This window comes from Sturnus vulgaris, chromosome 23, assembly GCF_052056855.1.
Source record: "Sturnus vulgaris isolate bStuVul1 chromosome 23, bStuVul1.hap1, whole genome shotgun sequence".
Lineage (NCBI taxonomy): Eukaryota > Metazoa > Chordata > Aves > Passeriformes > Sturnidae > Sturnus > Sturnus vulgaris.
Window position 1 is genome coordinate 3,674,430 of NC_142265.1, and position 21,212 is coordinate 3,695,641.

Below are 21,212 nucleotides of genomic sequence, written 5' to 3' on the forward strand. Positions count from 1 at the left end.
GACCCTCGGTGCGGTGCTGGGATGGGGCACAGGGTGCCCGGCTGTATGGGTGACTGTCACACAGGTGTGGCAGGTGGCGGGGTCGTGGGGGCGTGCAGGTGTGCGGCTCTGTGGCTGCACAAGCGCCCGGTCCGTGGGAGCACGGGCCAGCGGCTCTCGGTGCCCGGTCACCTGCACACGGGGACACCGCGGCTGCTCGGTGTCCGGTCCCTGCTTTCCCAGGCCCGTGGGTGCCCGGGTGCACCTGCTGTTCGGAGCCGCGGGTCCCGGTTCACATGGATGCCCGGTCCCGGCGGTTCGGAGCCACGGTCCCGGCTCACATGGATGTCTGGTCCCACGGGTCCCGGCAGTTCGGGGGTGCATTCTCGCGGTCCCGGCTCACATGGGTGCCCGGTCCCGGCCGTTCAGGGGTGCCGTCCCACGGTCCCGGCAGTTCCGGGGTACGGTACCCTGGGTCCCGGCTCACACGGATGCCGGGTCCCAGCAGTTCGGGGATGCGGTTCCGCGGTCCCGGTGGTTCGGGGCCGCGTTCCCAGCTCACATGGCTGCCCGGTCCCGGCCGCTCGGGGCTGCCGTACCCCGGGTCCTGGCTCACACGGATGCCCGGTCCCGGCCGTTTGGGGCTGCCGTACCCCCGGGTCCCGGCTCACACGGATGCCCGGTCCCGGCCGTTCAGGGCTGCCATACCCCGGGTCCTGGCTCACATGGATGCCGGGTCCCGGCGGTTCGGGGCCGCGCTCTCTCCGCTATGCCGTGCCCGGCAGAGCAGGGACCCCGCGCGCACGTGCATCCCCTCCACCCCTCCCGCTCCCTTAAAGGGCCCGCAGCGCCCCGCCCGCCGCCCGCTGGGGCCGCGCTCACCGCCGCCCGCTCCCTCCCCTCCTCGGGCGGTGGGTCCGCCCGCGGGGCACCCGCTCTCCCCCCCCCACGGCCGGCGTTGGTTCGCTCCGCGGGGCGGGGCGGGGCCGCGGCGCCTCCCCCGACACGGGGCGCCGGTGGGAGCGGGGCGGGGAGCGCCGCGCTGGGGGGGAGATAAGCGGCGCCGAGCGGCCGGGCGGCGCTGGATGGAGGCTCCCGCCCGCCGGGACGCCCGCCCCAGCCTGGAATGTCCTGGCGAGCCGCCGCCGAGCGGCACCGGCACCAGGACCGGGACCAGGGAGGGGGCGCGGCGCAGAGGTAACGCGCGCGCTTCCCGCCGGCGGCGGCGGCGCTGAGGGGGGCGCGGGCCGGGAGGGGCGAGCGCGGCTCCTCCGGGAGGGGCGAGCGGAGCGGGGCCAGCGCAGGTGGCCGCTCCTGTCACCCCGCCGGGCTCCGCTCGCTGTGCGGGGCTGAGCCGGTGCACGGCGGCGCTGCCGGGAGCGGGACGAGCCCTCCGAGCCCTGCCCGGCTCTGATTTATGGGCTCATTTCGCTGGGAACGCGCCTCCGCTCCGCTCTATTTGTCATTTAAACGCTGCTCTGCTTGAAGGAGGTGCCGTAGGGGATGGGTTTGGGGTCGCGTCCAGCCTCTTAACCGCCTTAAAATGGTTAATCTCGATGTTTTTAACCTGTAAGGTCACTTTTGTCTGCAATTAGAGCGGTGGAAAGTCAGTCCCTAAGGCAGGAGGTGGTGTGTGATGCCTGAGGTCTCTGGCTGTAAAGCATCCTGACATCTTATCTCTGTTATTATTATTTTTATTGCATTAAGCTGCCTACCTTCTTAAAGCCACGCGATTCTTGAATTTTAAATTACTTTTCCTTGCTTTGTCTGTCTCTTTGCCAAAAGCAAATATAAATTATATAGTTCCTGACTTCTAATGGAAGAACTTTCCAGTCGTCTATCCCATGCTTCCAATACCGAAGTTTTTTAAACTAAGAGGGATGTGTTTTTCAGCCGTGACACACTGTCGGGCAGAAAACGGGCAATGTTTATTTTGCTCCCGCCTCGTAACTGTGTAAAGGCTTGGTGAAAGGGTAAATGTGATGGCTTTATGTAGCTTTTTCTTTTTAATTATTATTTTACTGCTTTTTCGCTGCCTCTGGGAAGGAGTAGTCGCGCCGAGCCTGCGGCTGTAAAGCTGTCAGCTCTGAAGGGCTGTTTACTCAGTGAGTTGTATCTTTCACACATGCACCAGAAATACAATTTACCAACCCAAACACCAGCCGCGGTCACCGAGGTTACCGGCAGCGTGGAAGCTTTGGCTCCCGGGGGTTTTATCCTTCGTGGCCCGGCGTTTTCCTTGAACAAAGCAGGTAATCCTGGGGTGCTGGGAGCCCGTTTGCTTTTCTCCTCATCTCCCAGGACCCGGGTGTTTTGACAGTTGCGATTTATGGCATGTGCGTAGCTCTTTAAGGAGAAAATGTGCCTTTGTGGTAGTGGTTGCTGCGGGCGATGGCCAGCTCCTTCTATATTCCAGAAATTCTCAGTGAACGTTTCCCGGCACAATTTCTTAACGCTTTTCTGTTGAACTTGATATTATTTACCTTAATTACAGCCGGCATGCTTTTATTCCACCAAATTGAAATAGGTGTCGAGAGCATGAGTCAAACATATTGAAACCAAGCCCTGCTTTTTCAAAGCAGCTGCAAGCCTATCTTGTGGGGAGGACTTGGTAATGGAGTGATTAAAAAGAAATAAGTATTTTTGACCTGTATTCTGCTTTCCATAAGAAGAGGGATGCCTCTGATGGGCTTGGTCTGCATCCCAGAAAATCCCCAGTTTCTGGAGAGTCATAGGTCTCTTGTGTTTTAAAACTGCTGGAAGCTGGGCTCTGATAGAAGATGAGATCCACTGAGTTACCTACCATGTTAAAAGGGTTTGTTTTTTTTTTTCTCCTCCTCAAGGGGTAGGAAGTGAGATGGGAACTGCTGCGGTGTGGAGGGATTAGTAACTCACCCGAGGATGAGCGCGGTGGCTTTGTCGCCTGGATTAAAGTGATTTACACCCTTAAGCTGCTCCGAGTGCTCGTAAACAGCCGTGCCCGAGTGTGCAAGGTGAAGTGTGGGCGGGCAAGCTCGGGTACACCGCGGGAAGTAGCTTGAGGGGTTGGTTTTTGCCATCCTTCGTGTGGTCTTGGTGATTTTTTTCATCCTTTTTCTCTAGTGGACAGACACCAGCTCTGCGTTCTTTGCAGAGATGCCATCGGGATGGTGGCAGTGGGGTTTGGGGTGTCCCCCCCACTCCCGTGTGTGCCCCCTCTGCTGGATCTCTGGCGCTAAAATTTTTGGGTTTTACCCCGAAACTGAGGAGGGATGAAAAAAAGCCTTGCAAGGAGAGGCCTGACTGTGCAGGGCAAGTCCCACCAGTGCTTTCATTATCTCAAGGTGTGCTGTAAGCCCATAAATGAGGCTCCTGCTTACTTTGGCTTGCTGGTGTGCCAGAGGAATAAGGCAGCTGTGCTCTGACTTCAGGTGATGTCACTTGAGGATTTTAACTGTCAGAGCTTAAAAATACCCTGGCTTGTTTAAAGACTGCTTCTGCAGATGTGGAAATGGGGAAGCAAAGCAGTGGATTGTGAGTGCACAGCCACGTCAGGGTTCAGCATCTCATAAATCCCCTTCTGCTTGTCCCACAGCAGACCTGCTCTGCCTAACGAGGCCTCGGGTGTACCATGGCCAGGGCATTAATTGGTGGGTGCCCAAGATGGGGCACTACCATGGACTGCAAAGTCTCAGTGCCAAAAAGCTACCTGGGAAGCATGTGATGGTTGAATCGTTTTGGGGATAAATAAAATAAATATATAAACAGTCAGCAGCACCTTCTCTCATACAGTTGTTGGTGTGATTGGGTGTGTGCAGGAGCTGCTGCTGTGATTTCAGGTTGTTTGCAGGGCTGGGTGTGAGGAGCTGTGGGTCAGGGGCTGATCTCTGAGTGTTTGTTATGTGCACATAGAATGAGTTCTATTGAAAAGGTTCCCCGCAGGTCATGTGGGCTGTTTCTAGTTCTGTGTGTAAAAAGGCATTGAACTTCATCTGGATTTCCCATATCATCCCCCAAACTCACTCTTCACACCTTCTCCAAGAGCTCTGCCTCCTCTCTTTCTGCCAGGCCTTTTAGCCTGTGGTGGAAAACCTCCTGCTCTGCATCTTCCTTGTTCCCATGTCCAGAGATGTGACTCTTGAGGGGTTTCATTGCAGTGCTGAGGTCTTGGCATACAATCCTATGCAAAATGACATGAAAATGTGGTGAACCTGTTGGTGAGCTTCCACGAGGCTTTGAAACCTTTGGTTTAGTACCAGAAGCTCTGAGATTGAGCAGGTCTTCACCCACAAACCTGCTGGGATTGGGTGTCTCAGGGAATGTTTTCTAAGGAATTGCTTTAATCCCCAACTCGGGAACCTGCTGAGCGTCTTTTGTTAGGCAACATCTCATTTGTATAAATTAATTGATACTGTAAACTTGCCCTTTGTATGTCGAGTCAGGTTTTTGTCTCTTGCCTTGCTTATGAGCTGCTGACTAGTGAGTGCTCCCTTGAGCTGAGTCCTGCCCCTTCCTCCTCACTTCATTGTTTTGATGTTAGTTCTCTGGTTTTTGGTGTTTCAATGGGCTGGGGAGCTTCAGAGCCAGTTGCTATCTGCAGCTGGGGTGAGACCGAGCTAAAAGCCTTGTTTCAAGTGGTCAAATTTCCTCGTTAAATGGGAATTTGCAGCTTGCCTTGCTTGACTCTTAAACCTGGTACATGGACACCAAACTGTGTTCTCTGTCCACTGTTCTTGCTATTTTGATCTGTTTTGTTGTTTGGGTTGGTACTTGGTCAGTTCTCCAGATGTTTTTCCTTTCCTATTCACTTTCTGTTCTCCTGGAGCCCTCCCTGAGCAAACCCTGCTATTTTGTGTTTGTCCCCTTATCCTACATCATTTGCTCTGGGATGGTGTTTGTCTTTGGCAAAGTCAGCAAAAACCTCTTTTCTGTATTACTTTGGCTGGTGGGAGGCCTCCAACTATGCTGGCCCAAGAATTTCGAGACTATCTAGTTTCCTCTTTGTGTATGTGTGTATATATGTTCACTTTTTTCAGTTGGGTGTTCTTCCCGTAATTTCCTTGGTAGATGGCTCAGTACAATTTCTAGGGCTGAGTGTGTCAGAGTTTTCCACTTACATTCCCCAGCTCACTTCTCCCTTTCTGCTGGGGATGGTGATTCTCCAGTGACAGCGCTCACTTGAGGGGAAATGCTTGTTCAGCCTGGTAAGGGATTGAGCCTTGTACATCCAGACCACCTGCCATTTCCATTAAGCCCATACTCATTCTTTCTGTGTGAGAAATATCTGCTGTCTTTCAACAGGAGGGGAAACAATCATGTAAGGTGGGTTGTTTTCCCATTTTCCATACCTATGAGATGTCTTGGAGCTCTTCTAGCCAGGTGGGACTATTTTTTTATTTTTTTTTCTTTTTCCCCCCCTTTTTTTTTTTCCCCCCTCCCCAGCTCCTTGGGCGCAGTTTCACGTTACAGCTCCATCTGAGGACTCGCTGCTGCAGGAGGTGGCAGGTACATTCCTGCCTCCTCCCTGCTGCGGGAATCCAGCACTGGAGCAGCCGCAGGGGAGTGACTCCAGCTAACCCTTCAAAAAAAAAAAAAAAAAAAGTACCCAAGGCCCAAACTTTCCTGGATCTTGCCCTGCAGTTAGAGTTGCTAAATCTTCCACTTGGATGACTGGGAAGGCCCTGGGGGGCTGGAGGGGCTGTTGGAGGGGATGGCCCCTTTTGGCAGCACTGGCTTCTAAATTGGCTTTGCTGTCTCCTGATCCTGTGTGCTCACTCTGCTGTTGAGCCAAGGGTGGGTGCCTTGCAGAGAAGGAGGGGTTCTGGCCAGCTCCCTGCATCTCCTGCCTCTGGAAATGCCCAGTTGAACCAGTCCAGCTCACAGAAACAGCACAGGATAAAGTAATTCTCTAAAGCTCTGAGTGAGCAAGACCAGCTTGGCTGGGGTATTGCCATCAGCTTGGCAGCAGGAGGGAGCTGGGGCAGGGGAGCTGAGTGTGCTGGGGAAGGAGAAGGAGAACATCCCTTTGGCAGTGGCTGAGAGGTGAAACCACACCTTTGGCCTCACCTGTCTCTCTGATCATGTCTTTGATTTATACCCTGAGTTCTGCTGTTTAGTTTTCCCTGCAGACTCCAACCATTGAATCTGATAATGAACCAAGTGGTTGAGTCTTATTTGTTTAATTCAAAGAGAAGTTTAATGCTTCCTGCCTCGCAGTGTATGGAGGCTCTGCCTTGCAGCCCGTGGTTTTCTTTGCAGTGAACTTGTAAAGTGCCAGGACAAGGAGTAAAAGGCTCGAGCTGTGAGCAGCTCGTCATTGAAAGTCTTTGCAAAGAGGCTGAGCACCACAAATGTACATTTTTGGAGGGGTTTGAGGGTGTTTTGTCTCTGCAAAGGTGTTTGAGGGTTGTGTTGACTGTGAAGTATTCCCTGCCAGCTCACCTTCTGTGTGCTGGTGAGCCCTGGGCATCGTGGGCTGCCAGCTCCAGCCAGAGGGGAGCTGTGGGGAGCTTCTCAGCCCCCCTTAATCTTAGGTGAAGAACAGACAGGTCCTTAATGTCTCTGTAATATCTGTGGCATCTGCTGAAGCACCGAAGTACAGACATGCTGGAGATGTCCAACCTCCTATTACTGCTGTTATATTCTGTGTGGGCACCTTGTGTCTGAGTGTAGCTGGAGATGCTCCTGCAGGGGGATGGCACCAGGTGGTTGTTTCCGACTCCCCAGTGAATAAAAGAAACCATTTATCTGGGTAAAAGACCTCACTCTAAATAATCTTGCAAGAAATTAATCTCTTTTCCATGCCAGTTTGGAAGGTAAGGACCCAGGTGACTGCTCGTCTCCTGGGGAACAAACAACAAGGGAAGGGGACAGTTCATGTGGCCCCTTTATGAAACAAACAATGATTGTTTGGAGTTGAAATCCCCTGCTTGCTTCCAGATCAATCCACTTGAAGTTACTGTAGACAGGTGGTATGTTTTCAGTTTTTAATTTCTTTTTTCTTTTTTTTTCCTTGCTTGTTGTTAGTTGAGAGCTGATAGACCGGCCCAAATAAGGCCATGAGAAAGGCTGGCCATTTCCAGGAGGATCCACAGACAGTCAGTGCATGACTTGTTGCCTTTATCTCTGAGATCAGGAGATTCCTTTGCAGTGATGGATTAATCCACCCTTGAGTGAATAATATAACTGAGAACAAGTAGGAGCCAGCGCTCCAAACAGATGATTTGTTCAGTACGTGTGTGCCTCCCCTCCCCCTCTGAAAAGCATCTTTCTTCACCGTTTCATTCAGCCTGTTGAAACCTCACAGCAACCTGTGTCTGCAGAGGGCCAGGATGGGGCTGTGCCAAAGGCCTCTGCTCCCAGGTGCAGGAGAAGATAATCCAGGATGGAGAGAAGGTGCCTGTGGGCTGCTGGGGCTGTGATGTCACCTGTCTGCTCTGGCCATGACATCACCTGTCTGCACGTTCTCCTGGCTCTAGGTGAGAGTGTTGATGCTGGCACCTGCCCGGGGTGAGCTTGCACAGCTCCAGTCCCTCGTGTACCCCAACATGAGGCAGTGGGCTCTGTGTCCAGGAGAAATCGTGTAAAGGAGCTGGAATATTGGGGTTGGGGGAGTGAACTCGCTGAGCTTAAGGGCAGTGTTGGCTCTGAACAGAAATATGATATTTAGGAAGTTGTGCCAGGGCAGATCTGTAACTCATCAGCAGAACTGTGGCTTCTGGAGCTGCTTGGGGGTGTCCTGGAGCTGGACACCAGAGCCCTTCAGTGACACACGGGCAGTCCTTGTTAGCACACCTCCAGCAGGACACAAGGCTGGAAGGGAGTTGTGCAGCTACAGCAATGGAATTCCTGTAGTGAGATCTGTTATCATCCCTGTGGATACACTGGAATAATTCTTTGACAGCTCATATGCTGGGTCTTGTTGCTTTGACACCTTGGAATGCATCAAGTTCTGCTGCTGTTGATAGACTCAGAGAGTGTGAGATGCCTGGGGCTCCTCCTGCTCAGGAACCCCTTCAGGCAGTCACAGTCTTACTGAGAAAAGCTGCTAGCTCAAGGTCAAGTTGGTGAAAGTCCCCAGCTTTGGCTTTCCTTGTGTCATGAGTGCCAGTAGCCTTGCCTTGATCCCATGCTCGCTCCTGGCATGTGGGATTGGAAGCATTGGTGGCAGCTTTCAGCTGCGTTTTGGAGAGTTTCTGTGCTCTGTGGAGTGAAGATAACATAAAATGGCATTTTCCCTTTGGAGAACAAGCTTTGCTGCTGTTGGCTGTAATAATTTCTGGGAGCTGAGGAGTTTTGCTGTGTAATGTTCCAACTCCATGTAGATTAAATGTATTGCGGAGTCAAAATAAACAATAGCATGTGGTTTTCCTTTGTTCCCCCCCTTCCCCACAATAAGAGTTCACTAAAGTTCTTGAATTAGGGCTCTGCGTGCCACACGCTCGAGCGTAGGCTCAAATTTTCATAAAGCTTGCTGAGGGCTGTTACTGCTGGGGAGAGCTTTCACCTTTGGGATAGCTTTGGAAATCTCCTTGTTTCTCAGGAGCTTTTTCCAAAGGTGTGTTTCAGATACTTGTTGCCTTAAATGCTTTGCAGTGACAGTGTATCACAGCTCGATGGAGATTTGAGACTCCTCTAATAAAATGCAGGAGAAGGAGGAAAACCCCGAGGGTTTTTTGGAACAGAAGATGTTTTCTGTTCCTGCCACTAATCTCTGTTGCAGAATGAAATAGGAATGTATACTTTAAATCTCTGTCAGGGTGTAGAAGGAAGCTGGCAACGGATGTAATCAAAAATGTTATTATCAAAACTCTCTAAGTATGTTGAAATTTCAAACTTAATGATATAATTTTAAATTCAGCTATTCAGACTGAGGCATGGTTTTGGGGTGCAGATTGCACTTCCAAATTGTGCATTGAGATGGACCGGAGAGGAGTTTGGAGCAGACTGTAGGTGGTGGATACTGCAGTGGTATGGCTGGAGTCTTCAGCCCTGTGATTTCCAGTGACTGGGCTGGCAGCATTAAATTGAGGTGTGGTTTTCTAGATTATGGACTTTGTGGCTGAGCATTTTAAAAAGAGTCCCGTTTCCAAGTTAGCGTTTTTCCTAATTAGTGCGTTTGTTGTGGCTTGTACATAACCAGCGTGTAGAAAGTGTACGTGTTCAGAGCTGGTCTGAAGCAGCTCTGGCACAGTGAGCACAAGGAAGCAACACCAGATCTGATGTGCAGCAGCAAAGACTCTACCCAGTCCTAGAGGAGACAGAAAGCTTTCAGCCTTAGACTTGGAATAAGGGAACTGTGAGTAACCTTCACCCTTCTGACCCTTCGTCCTCGAGTGGAGAGGCTGCAGGTTGAGGATGCAGAAGAAGCTCAAGTCCTTCTCTGAGCCAAAGGTGTGAAGCTGTTTATTTTCACTGGGATAATGTATATATTGCAGGAGGCAGATGCTCGCCTGCTTAACCCAAGCACTCACTGCTTATCTGGGCTCTGGCGAGTGTACAAGTGTTGTCCCTTCTAATCCCCCAACATTAAACAGTCCAGGCACCTTTCCCCGGCTGAGCCTGGGACTGCTTTAAAAAACACACAGAGAGAAGCCAACAAGAAAGAAACATTTGCTTTCTTTGCCAAGTTTAAATGAAGACTAATGCCGTGGTGCTGCTTAATCTTGTTTTTCTTGCTATCTGATGGATGCTAACGTGGGATGGAATCAATCCCGGCAGCCGGTTATCTTTGCAGGGCCCCCATGTTGCTGAGCTCGGCATTAAAGTCTCGTGGGGGAGTTGATGTGCTATGAAGAGTCTGGAACTTTCTTCCTATGTGGTGAAGCTCTGGCTATGACATCTTTCTTCCTTGACATCTTTCTTCCTTTGGGAAGGTGTCTCCAGGAATTGCCAGGCTGCTGTTGGACGTCCGAACAGAAATCCTGTTCGGCAGAGCGGGATGTGTCTGAGCGAGTGAGAACAGGGCACAGTCAGGTGAACCTGGCGGAAATTTCTCCCTGGTCCCTGTGATGAAACTTAACTCCTTTCCTATCAGTTGCTCGTGTTTGAACTGGTTCTGCTGGGAGCAGCTGCCATGGCCCTGGTTTGCAGGAGGAGGTTTGGGCTCTGACTCACGACCTGCCACCGTGGGGGTGCTGCCCCGAGTGCCCCCAGCCCTGGGCAGGGGTCCGTGCTGCTGGCAGGGCTGAGCTGGCGGCCACTCGAGCTTGGCTGCAGTGAGTGGAGCAGGAGGGCTGGAGGAGCCAAGCCCTCGGGCCAGAGCTTCATGATGACTGCTGCCTCCCTGCCTTGGATCAACGCTCTCCTTCGCCTCTGCTGGCATGAGGAAGGAGGCGGGAAGCTGCACCGGTGCTGGGTTGTGCAACACCACTGAGCAAAGCCAACCCAAAGCCTCCCTCTCTTTTCCCCTATGTTCCACTACCCCTCTCCTTGCCTGGGAGCCAGGTTGGTTTGTTGTAGCAAACCTGGCCTGAGCAACACAATTTTTTCATTTATTTTTCTGCCGAGCTGCTGCTTTTATCTGGGCTTGAGGCAAAGGGGCTCCTTTTGCTAGGCAATATTGTCAGTTGTGTCAGGATTCCTTTCCTCGAGGTGAAGAAGTGCAGAAGTGTGTGCCTGCCGGAGAGCTCGGACTTCAATTTTGAAACCAGGTTTGGTCTTTTGAGCATGGGGGAAGGGAGGGGAGGAGAGCAGTAAAACTGAATTACTGTAAGGCTGGAGGATGGATTGTGTGAAGGCTTGTTTTAATCGGGGGAGGAAAGGCCGGGGTCTTTCCTGCTCTCTCCCTCAGCTGTCCCTGGTTAGCTGGTTTGCTTTTTAATAAGCATTGTTCTTCCTGGAGCCTGGGTCCAGCAGCAGGGCGTGTTGGCATTGCCTGTGACAGCGTGTGGACAGCTGTAACAAGAGGGGAAGCAGCGACTTGGAGTGCAGGGCAGCACTTTTGTTTAAAAAGCAGAGTCCAAATGGGTCTGTTGCTCCAATGTGTGCACAGTTCCAGCCATCCACAGGCACGGTGAATTCTGAGGTGACTAACGACTGTGCTGTAACACAGGCTTGGCTCTGCAGCTCCAGTGCACCTCCCATATCCTGCAGCCATGAGTTCACAGGCTCCTAATTGCCTATGATGTAAGACAGCAGTAGATGAGGTTGCTATAAATTCTGGCTGCAGGTGTGGATTTAATGGCTGTGCTTCCCTTTAAGGGCTCACGGATAGCATGGATCCCTGCAAGTTACAACAGACCGAGTTGGACTCGGGCTAGCACAGCTAAAAGAACCCATTTGTCTGCGTTTTTTTTTTTAGAGCTGTTTCTTGCTGGAGGCTACTAAAGGACGAGGTGTCAGTCTTCATCTGGAATTGCCTGGGGAATGAGCTTGCTGTCCTCTAACAGAGCTCAGCCATGGTTCCAATTCTTTCCATCAATGTCCTGTCATGGCTAAACTGCCCAGGTGTGAGAGTGCCACTGGCAGTGGACCTTTAGGCAGCCTGTGTGGACACAAGCATCTTTGTCTGAGAGTCTGACAGCTTTTTCTGGTGACCAGAACAAGACTGTGGTTCTAGTCCTCTTTATTTTTTATTCATGCTGGATTCTGGTTTTAGAAACCATAGACAAATTATAATGATGGGTGATGGTCCTTGACATGCAAAATGCAAACTTTTTGGAGGGGAAAAAACACCCCCTGAGGCAGTTACTCCTTGCTGTGGTGTGTGCACCTGTAGCTTGGATAATTAGGATGGTGAGTTCCCTAGTTCCCTTGAGAAAAGGGGCATGGCTCACTTGGAGTTTGGTTTTATATATTTTTCTTCATTTTTGCACACATTCTTGCAGTCCAGGGTTTATTCAGCATACTGGGGTGGTGCTTCATGAGCTGAGCTGAGGCCTCAAGCTGTTCAAGTGTTCTTGGATGTCCATTCTCAGCCCCTCCTTTGGACTGGTGCTCCAGGACTGCATGGGGAGCTGAAACTACTCCCTCATCCAGGTGAAAACTGAACCTCATTTTTTTTTTTTTCTCTGGCTGAGTTTTTAGCCGGATCTGCCAGCAGATCTGACTCACTTGCTGGCCGCAGGATCCCTGGTGCAGATAGGAGAATGCAAGCCAGGTCCTGAAGGAAGGTGTTGCTGCCCTCCTCGGCAGCAGCCCATCTTTAAATTGGCTGAAAAACTGGTTGCGAAATCTCATTTCTTGCTAAAAACCAGAGCTGCAGAAGTAAAGCAGGCGCCTCTCTCCAAGGCTGAGGCCAGCCCTGAGGAAGGAGGGGAGGGGATGTTGGCCCAAGGAGACATGGCTGAAGGCAGCAGAGCTGTCACAGGTGTCCCTTCAGTGGTATGGCACAGGTGCTGAGCTAAATGTGGGGAAGAAAATGGAAATATGAGGCCAAGTAGAGAGATCAAGACAGGAGAGGTCTGCAAGGGCCTGGAAGAGCAGAGGGTGAGAATTTTGTATGTATTTGGCCTACTGTGATGGAACTGTTAAACTAATGATACCCTTAGCTGCCTTGGGGGCTGAAAGCCCTGATTTAGGCATTTAAGCATAATTGTAGCCCAGCAGAACTGTGTATCAGGCTAATGCTGTGTTCTCTCATTTCCCCGAGGCCAGAGGAGGCAGGAGCCATTCCCACTTCATTAGTGTGGCAGCAGGGGGACTGTCTCAGCCCCCTTTTTTTTTGTGCTGATGTTAATAATAAAATTAAACTAATTGTTATGCCTGTTTGTGGAGAAGAAAGTGTAGCTTCTGGGATGATTTATTTATTTTTCTCCCGATGCCTGTCTTGCTGTGACCGGTGTTGGAATGGCAGGATGGGAAGCCCAGCTCTCCCCCTCGGAGCACAGATGTGTCTCAGGAGCAGAGTCGTGACTCGGGAGTGTTTTCATCTGTGTGTGCCGAGGCACAGTACACAAACTGTTAAATTTCCTTCCCTCAGCTCCCAAATCCATTCCTCCAGCCCATGCCAAAGCATGCGTTCTTCTATCAAGACCATATGTACGCCAAGACCAAGGTTCTAAAGTCAAGGTGTTTTTGAAATATTGGAGTGCGAATTAAGTATCTGAGTAATCTTAACTGTCTTCTAAAAAAAAAAAAGAAATTCTCTATCAGCCTCACATATAACTCAAAAGATTAATGGAAGGCTAAACTTTGATCCAAGTCCAACAGCTGATACCAACCATGAGACTTTCCAGGCCTGAAAGCAAAATAGAAAAAAAATCCAATAAAATATACCTCCTTCTCCATCTTCGAGGCACACAGCTTCTTGGCCATGGTTTGGGCTAATACTGCTATGTTTTCCTCAGTTGCTTAACTTCTTCTGTGTCACTTTTGTCCTGTGCCATTGGACCTTACCTAGAGCAGTTTGAGTAAATTAATGACGTTGTTTAGGGTTCTTTATATCTTTGTAGGAAACACATTTGCCTGATTATTGAGGAAGGCCATCAGGATGTGGGATCCCCTGTCTTCTCTGGAACTCAGTCACTGTCTTGTTTGCTCAGCACTGTTTGTTTTTCCTGCCATCTGCCACCCAAGCAAACACTTGCTCTGTATTTTGATAAAAATATCAACTTTCAGGTCTTTAAGCTCCTTTCCAATTCAAGCCATTCTATGAAAAGTGATGTGTCATTAGAAATTGCTGCACAATTGGTAAGGGACTTTAGCCCCCAGAATTGTTCTTTGGATTCATCACTGATTCATGGGGGATTTAAATGGTGTGAAGCAAGGAAAAAAAGCTCCATGCAAGGCTGCTTAAAAATATATATCTTACCTATAAAGAAGTAAAAATACCACTTGACTCCTGAGGTGGGAATGGGCATAGGAAGCACTTGGATCACTTAGCACTGATGGGTGTGGGTGCCAGGCAGGGCTATGGGCAGAGATGTGGAGGCTTTACTGAAATCCAAGCTGAGCATTGCAAAGTTTGAGCAACTCTAATTTCTCTCCTTTATTCAGGAGATCCTTATCCTTCTGAGAAGGGTCTGGAGGGTGCACTTTCATTTGTTTAAAATGCAATAAATAAATATGAACAGAACATCAAAGGATGCTTTTTCTTGTAATTTTTGACTGCCTCTCCACTCAGTGTTTCTGCAGATCCCTTGGCGTCCATTTCGTTGTATTCTGACCTGTTTGTGTCTCTCACACGTGGTTTATAGGGTCAGCAAACTGATTTTTTGGGGTTTTCTATTTCACATGTTTTTTGGGGAGAGATTGAGAAAATCCGGGTGCATGGGAATGTTCAGCATGTTTCCTAAAAGCACATGCAAAATCCCTTTGAAGAATGTAATTTTATTGCTTACACTCACGAAATCCTCTCTTTGGTGATGCCATAATTCCAACACAAATGCTTAATTACGGTATTTTTTTTAAAAAATCTCCAACCCTTCTGTAGCTGCCTGGCTCCTTATCTCCAGCACTCGGCTTCCTGTGATTTAGTAGCACACAGGCTGCAGCTCCAGCGCTCGAGGTGGAGAAGAGTAAAACGGGAGCACTTGAATGTTTTTTGCCCAAGCTGTGATTACAGCCCGGCGTTTCCCGGCGCTCGAGCCCTCTCTTCGGAGTGTAATTAGGAACACATTGATTCTTATTGCAGCTGGCAGCTGCTCGCTATTGCCTTTTTCAGCTTCTGACCCCCATAGTCCCGCTGACCTTTCCTGGGGTTAGTCGTAGGCCCTTTTCATTGTGATGGGCTCGAAGTGGCTCATGTGGAGTTGATTATTTCCTTGCTTGTCTGGCCTTTTTGGTGCCATAACTCCAAGTCACTTCCATTTTTTTCCCCTGCTTTTGGCTGACCACAGTGAAAGGAAATGCTTTTGCTGGCGACAGGATCGGTTTGCACGCTTGACTGACTCGATTGAGACCCTGAAAGGGGGGGAGGGGGAGGGTAATGAACACTGTAGGTGCTGCATTTGCTTTTTAAAGGTTGATGTTAATGATTGAGTGGTCATTAGGCATTCATAAAAACGAGGCTTCGGCCGGCTCCCTTGTTGCCTTTTGGCACCGCGAGCCCCGCGGCTTGGGTTGGCATGAGGAGCATCCCGCGGGTGGCTTTGGGGACAGCTCCGCTCTCACCTGCCCGGCACCGCCCAGGTGTCCCGGCACCGCCCAGGTGTCCCAGCCCCGCAAGGCCGGGAATGAACCGGCCCCGTTGGTCCGTGCCCGCCGGTGGCTCCCGGGCTGGATGGAGCCCGCTCCTCCCAGGCCAGAAAAGCTAATGAAGTCTATGTGCCAGCTGTTACACTCATTTTGCCAGACCCCAGGAGGACAGCATGAAGACAGTCAGTGATCAAAGGCTCTGGAGATCACTGAGGAGCCGAGCGGCAGGAATGTCTGATTGCTTTCTCTTGGAATGCCACAGGCTTCAATACCTCCTTTTTTTCTTCTTCTTTTTTTTTTTTTTAAGGTGTCTTGGTGTGAGATTTAATGATCTAACTCAGCTTGCTCACGCTGAAGCCAGAGTATTTTAGTTAATTCAAGGGTATTCATTTGCTCTAAATTTAGGTGGTTACAACATTTGTGGATTTTGTTTTACTGATAGCAAGTTAAAGTGTTTCTTAATAATTCTAATAAATTATCTAGGGAAAAAAACCCAATTTGCTGAGTTTTGGGTGTTACATTACATACAGCATTATAAAGTGAGGTGGGATGAATCAATTTTGAGTTGCTGCTGTTTAGGGAAAATGGTAAATGTGTGTATCCAGAGCTGGAACACTCCAGAGGGCTGTCATGGTGCAGCTGCTGGGCAGTGCTGCCCCTGAGGCTCAGTCACTTTTTCCTTGGGCTTCTTAGCAAAGGCCATCAGCTCCTGGAGGTGCAGTGGCAACCTGAATAACTCCCTCTGTTCCCGGGTGTGCTGTTTCCTTCCTCCTCCTCCTCTTCTGCTCTACCCAACATTTATAGGACCTGGAGCGTTTGGGTAGTGCAGAAACCCCTCCTCATTTAGCTGTTCCTTGTGGAACAGCTCACTGAAGGTTGGAGTGTTGGAGTGGGGAGTGATGGAGCAGGAGTGCAGTAACAGATTAAAATGCGGTGCTGGCTGTTGGGAAGGAAGGTCCTGGTGTTGTTCTGCCAGCTGGTCTGAGATGGCAGGAAGATGATTCAGGGAGCTAAACCAAAATGGGGATGAGATAATGCTCTTTTCATAGTGACTCTGCCCTCAGCTGCAAGGGTGGAGAGGAGAAGTTCACGGTCCAGTAAATAAGTGGGGCAGGATCTCAGCTGTGTTTGGAAGGACACTGGAGCTCAGTGAAAACACCATTTTGTCATCTTTTAGCGTGCAAAACCTTATTTGGGGACAAGCATGGGTAGGAGTGAGTTAATTTGGAGGCTGCCAGGACCAGACCTGTGGAGCTGTACATTCAAGACCACTGGAGAAACAGTGATAACCATGAAGCTTTGGGAAGAGACAAGAGGGTCACTGCCAGGGCTGCAGAAATCCCAGCTGCTCTGGTGCCTGTACCTCCCCATCTTGACTTCAGTGTGCCCATGGGTGCTCCCTGGTCCAGGATTACCCGTGTCCATCCTGGTGAGGTCTCCAAGCACATGTGCCCATGTGCCAGCTGCCCTGCAGCATCCTGTGTGCCAGGCTGATGTGCCATTCTGGCACTGGGAACAGCCCTGCTCCTGCACTGGGATACCACTGCTGGACTGTCCCTTCCCTTGTGTCTGGAGTTAGAGGTGATAGTTTGTTTTCTTGCCTGTGCACGGCATTCCTGAGGTTGCAGGGCTGGAACTGGGAGCTGCTGCACACCTGTCCCCACAGCTCTGTGCTCAGGGCTTCCTTTCATAAAGGCTCTGTGACAAATGAGGCACACAGCTAGAATTGTGACACGTGCAGAAATACTTTGTGTTACTAATTACGTCCAGAAGTACCAGGCACACGTCCCTGGGTGTCCCTGTGTGTGCAGTGTGCTTCTGAGGGGCAGGCAGCCATTGGAAGGGTTGGGGTGACCCCTCTCCCTGACACAAGTCTGTTATCTTCCTTCTTTCCCTTGATCCATGAGCAATAACCCACTCCAGAGCTGACAAGGAGGTCAAGTGCTGCATGAAGATAACTGGAGGATGACTTGAGGTGAAGAGGTCTTGGTGGAAGTAGGAGAAGTGTGGCCTTTGCCATGCTGTGCCTTTCTGCTGGGCTGGAGAAATGGCCAGTGAAAGTGAAATAAATGTACATTGTCGTGTTCCACACAAAACATGTCTTTCTCTATTCGACCTTGAATATTATTAATATGAATAACTCCTCTTTTTGTTTAAAATGCTCGGACAGCGACACCTCTTATTTCAATATAATTTTGACTATTTGATCCACAAGCAGTGGGGATACATCCACCCAATCTAGGAACAGTGAACAATGGGCAGAGTTGTTCTGAGCAGACTTCATCTTGGACTCCAGGGCACTAAAATGCAGTCACATCTAACCAAGAGGCTCCTCTTTCAGATTCAAACAGAGCTCCAGTGACTGGTACTTGCTGTCAAAATGTCCCAAATTTGCTATCAAAATAACCCCTCAGGGTTATTGAAAAGATGGCAAAGGGGAAGAGTGATGTTATTCCATCTCTAGGGCTTTTAAAATACAATATTAAAGAGGCAAAGTTTCTCCACGGGATTTCTAAAGACCAAAATCTACGAGCTGTGTTCTTGCCCTCTTCTCTGTATTTAATATTTAACAAGGGGCTTCTGGAGTGTCACCATCTGCATAAGAAAAAGAAAGAAGCATTTTTTGGTTATGTTGTGTTGCTGGGTCTTATCTTCCCCTGTGTTCCCAATAAGATGTTTCTGCCATCCCTTCAGAAGCAGATGTTGAGAAGCTTCATTCAGATGCCCGAGTGTTGATGCTGAACAATCCTAGTTAAAGCCAATATTTTTCCTTTTTTTCCCCTCAGTCAGAGAACTTTGGTCTTTGTGGCTCACTGTGTGTACTCACTGCTTTGCAGTTGATCTTACCACTCCACAAGGCTGCAAAAGCCAAACTGGTAGGTCAAAAGAGGAGTAGCTGTTGACACTGGCAGTGAGGAACATGTAAGGAGAAAGATAAACAGAGGGAAATCAGAGCCTGGATAAAGTAGATCTCCAAAGATAAAGTTTAGTTAAAGATAATGAGCTGGCCTTGTTTAAAAAGACAGCTGCAAAATAACCCAGTAGCTCCATGTGCTGGGGTTAAAGTTGACCCAGAATATACGTTTCATTGCTTTTGATAAATAAATAGTGGAGGGAAGATTTGGCAAAAAGCAACATTGCCCCCAGCCCTCTTCAGCAAAGTGTTTGATGTTAACAAGTTCTCTGGGTGTTTACTTTGTCCTCTGCGTGCGCTGGTGGAGCGGTGCTCCTGCCCTTGAACCGAGGGAGAATTCAAATAAACCAACCCCTTCGGCACAGCTGGGCTCTTCTGCCATCTGTGGCTTCCCAAAACAGCCCCAGCTCGCCTTGGGAACCAGCCTGAGCCACAGCATGGCTGGGTCTTCCCAACAGCTGAAAGAAATTTGCTGGATGAGATAAAACTGCCCAGAAATGGGAGCAGAACTCAGCAGCGTTTCTTGCTGCCCTCTCGAGCTGTCAGTGTAACCCAGAGTGCAGTTTGTGGGCAGAAGTGGCTGTGAGCAAACAGCTCCATAAAATCCAGAGTGATTCTTTAATTATGATTGGAGGCTTTTCCTGATCCTTAATTTGCATACAGACTTTACAGTGATGCTGTGATGATAAAATATGGTTATTTTTAAATAAACCACAGGAATAATTTTGCTGTTGATATCTGGATCCAGCTTCTTGGAAAGCAGATAGCTCTGTGAACACTCAATAAACTGGGATTTATTCCTACCAAGCATGTGTATTGCTGCACTTGTTTCTGTGCTCAAGTAAAACTCCCAGTTATTGTGTGTGTGCTGGTTACATGTTTATATACACAGCTGATAGATGAGATGTTTAAAGTCTATGTTGAGTGTTATCAGCAGCGGAATTGTATGGCTGGGCTGATAAATGAAGTAACTGTGCTAAATGAGCTCAGATCTTATCCATCATAGCATTACACAAGGCCAATAGGACGTTTACATGAATGACAGCTGTGGATTTATTGTTTTCTTGGAGAAACCAGTGTTTGATTGATACTCAGAGTGTCAGAAACACCCTTCCTGAGACTCACCTCTTGTAAGTTTGATTCCTGGTTCCATTATTTAGTTTGTGTTTTGCTGGTTTTAACAGTTTGTTGTAGAGTCATTTAAGTTGGAAAAGACCTCTGGGATCATATTTAGTTTGTGTTTTGCTGGTTTAATGATGTAGCTTTTATTTTGGATGATGAAAGTGAGATCTCACATAGCTGAGTGCTCGTATGTGATACGGCCAAGGAAAGCACTGCCCTCTCTAGAAGCAGCCAAGGAGATAAAAGTGGATATAATGGATGCTCCAAAAGGATATAGGAGAAAGCACCAATTTTTTGGGAATATAAATGAGAACAAGACTAATATTGGTGTTTTTTCATTGCTATGGTTTGCCTGTAAAGCCCAGCAGAAGGACCCAGCAGATGACAGGTCTCAGTGAGCAGGTTTAGAGCAATTGTGAGCAGTAGCAGCATCACAGTAGTAGATTCATAGAAACTTGTAAAACAAGTACGGCCTGATGATAGATGGTCAAATGATTATTGTTTGCAAATAATATTATCTTCAATAGATAAGCTGTTTACTTTGGACTTCAGCTCCTCTGGGTGGAACGGAGTCTAATTTATCAAGGCAGAGTGGTTCAATGCGGATGCCTCATGCCCCAGCTGTGGAAAAACTCTTACATTAAGAATAGTACTTGGAACCACAGTGCAGTTCAGCTCTAACTCACTTTTACAGATGGTTTCTATATTGCAAAGAATATTGGCTGTTTCCTGGCTGTGCTTTTTTTTTCTCTTTTTAAACCCCAAACACTTTGTTGTAAGAGAGTTAAAAGACGAACTCCTGAAACTCACAGTAGACATGTGCCTGTTTGTTTTGTAGCTGTTTCCGTGCCTCGTCTTAGTCTGGAGCTTTGGGCTTTCAATTTGGATAATCTGGCGCTATGCATCCAGCCCCCAGGCTCTTCCAGGCACTGCTCCTCATCGCTGCCACCAGCCTTGTCACTGTCACCAGCAAAGGTAAGGCCTCGCCCAAGCCGGGGATTTGGAGGTTTTGGGGTTGAGCTCAAGCTTTGGAACAAACAACGCTTGGGAGTGCGTTTCAAAGTGGCCAACTGTAATGGGGATTGTCAATAAACTGCTTTTAAGGAAGCATGGAGCACTGAAACACAGCCTTACACTCAGTATATGACTTTGCTTGTGAAAACTTGGCTCAAGACAAGAACCAGAACATAGAAGACTCTGAGTTACATGGATTTGTTCCTTTGGATCTCCGTGGATTCAGCTGGATGCCGATTCTGCTGCATGCAGTGCATCTTGTGTTCCCAGGGGTCGGGAGGGGTTTGGATTTGCAGGGGGAGAGGGGAATCAGCCCTTTGAAATGCGAAAGCTGATGCGTGGCTGCAGTTGGAACAGCTCTGGTGTTAAAAAAAAGAAGAGGGATGGTTTTAATTGACACATCTGCTCTGTGTAGTCAGCTTGTCTTAACGTAACCACACAAAAAAGAAGCTTTTACTACTTTTAGCACTTCATAGCCAATCGTTATGAGCAAATGGGATAAATTTTATTTTTCAAGCAGTCATAGGAGATAAATTCCAGCTGCAGGGTCACTGCTACCAATTTTGCCTTTTACACGAAGTGCAGTGTTGGTGTCAGAAGTGAGGGCAGGGGCGAAGATGAAAGTAGCAGTATGATTTCATAGCAATTGGTGGCAAGCAAACAGAAAAGTCAGTGCTTCCTTCTTATCCCTGGAAATTCAAACTGAACTAATAGGAAAAACAGTTTTCTAATTAAAAGCTAAAAATGGACATCTGGAGTCCTGCGAAATGCTTGGATACCATTTTTACGAATTTCATCTTTTTTTGTTAAGTGAAGCCACGCTTTAATTTCCAGTTTTATTTTATGTTTATGCAGATAGTTTATGGTTCAGTTAAAAATGTGCAGTTTCTCATCTGAAACTCATAACCAGAGCTGGGATGGACTGACTTGAGAAGAAAAGCATGAACCCAGGGCCCCACCTATAAGAAAACTGTCTCTGACTTGGATGTCATTTAATATCATCTTGACCCGTACTATCTGGAATTCCTTAGATCCTTTACAAAATAGAAGCTGTTTTTCCCTGCCAATGTGTCTATTTTTAATTTAGTTTTTTCTCCTAATTTATGTTATTAACCAATTAAGTATT

The 21,212-nt window shown here is 48.8% G+C and overlaps 1 protein-coding gene across 3 annotated transcripts in view; it reads left to right on the forward strand.

The window, feature by feature from the left end:
• The first annotated feature begins 1,080 nt into the window (after nt 1-1,080).
• CDON (cell adhesion associated, oncogene regulated) overlaps nt 1,081-21,212 on the forward strand; it is a 57,347-nt gene continuing 37,215 nt past the window's right edge. For 2 of the 3 annotated variants that reach the window (XR_015808206.1, XM_088177956.1), the window contains exons 1-2: nt 1,081-1,176; nt 19,911-20,047. Coding sequence is in view for 2 of the 3 variants with exons in the window: in XM_088177956.1 (XP_088034082.1) it covers nt 19,972-20,047 (76 nt within the window). In the remaining variant the exon portion in view is untranslated. Of the gene's footprint in view, nt 1,177-1,404; nt 2,973-19,910; nt 20,048-21,212 lie in introns of those variants that run through there. The other variant, XM_088177957.1, reaches the window with a different exon arrangement.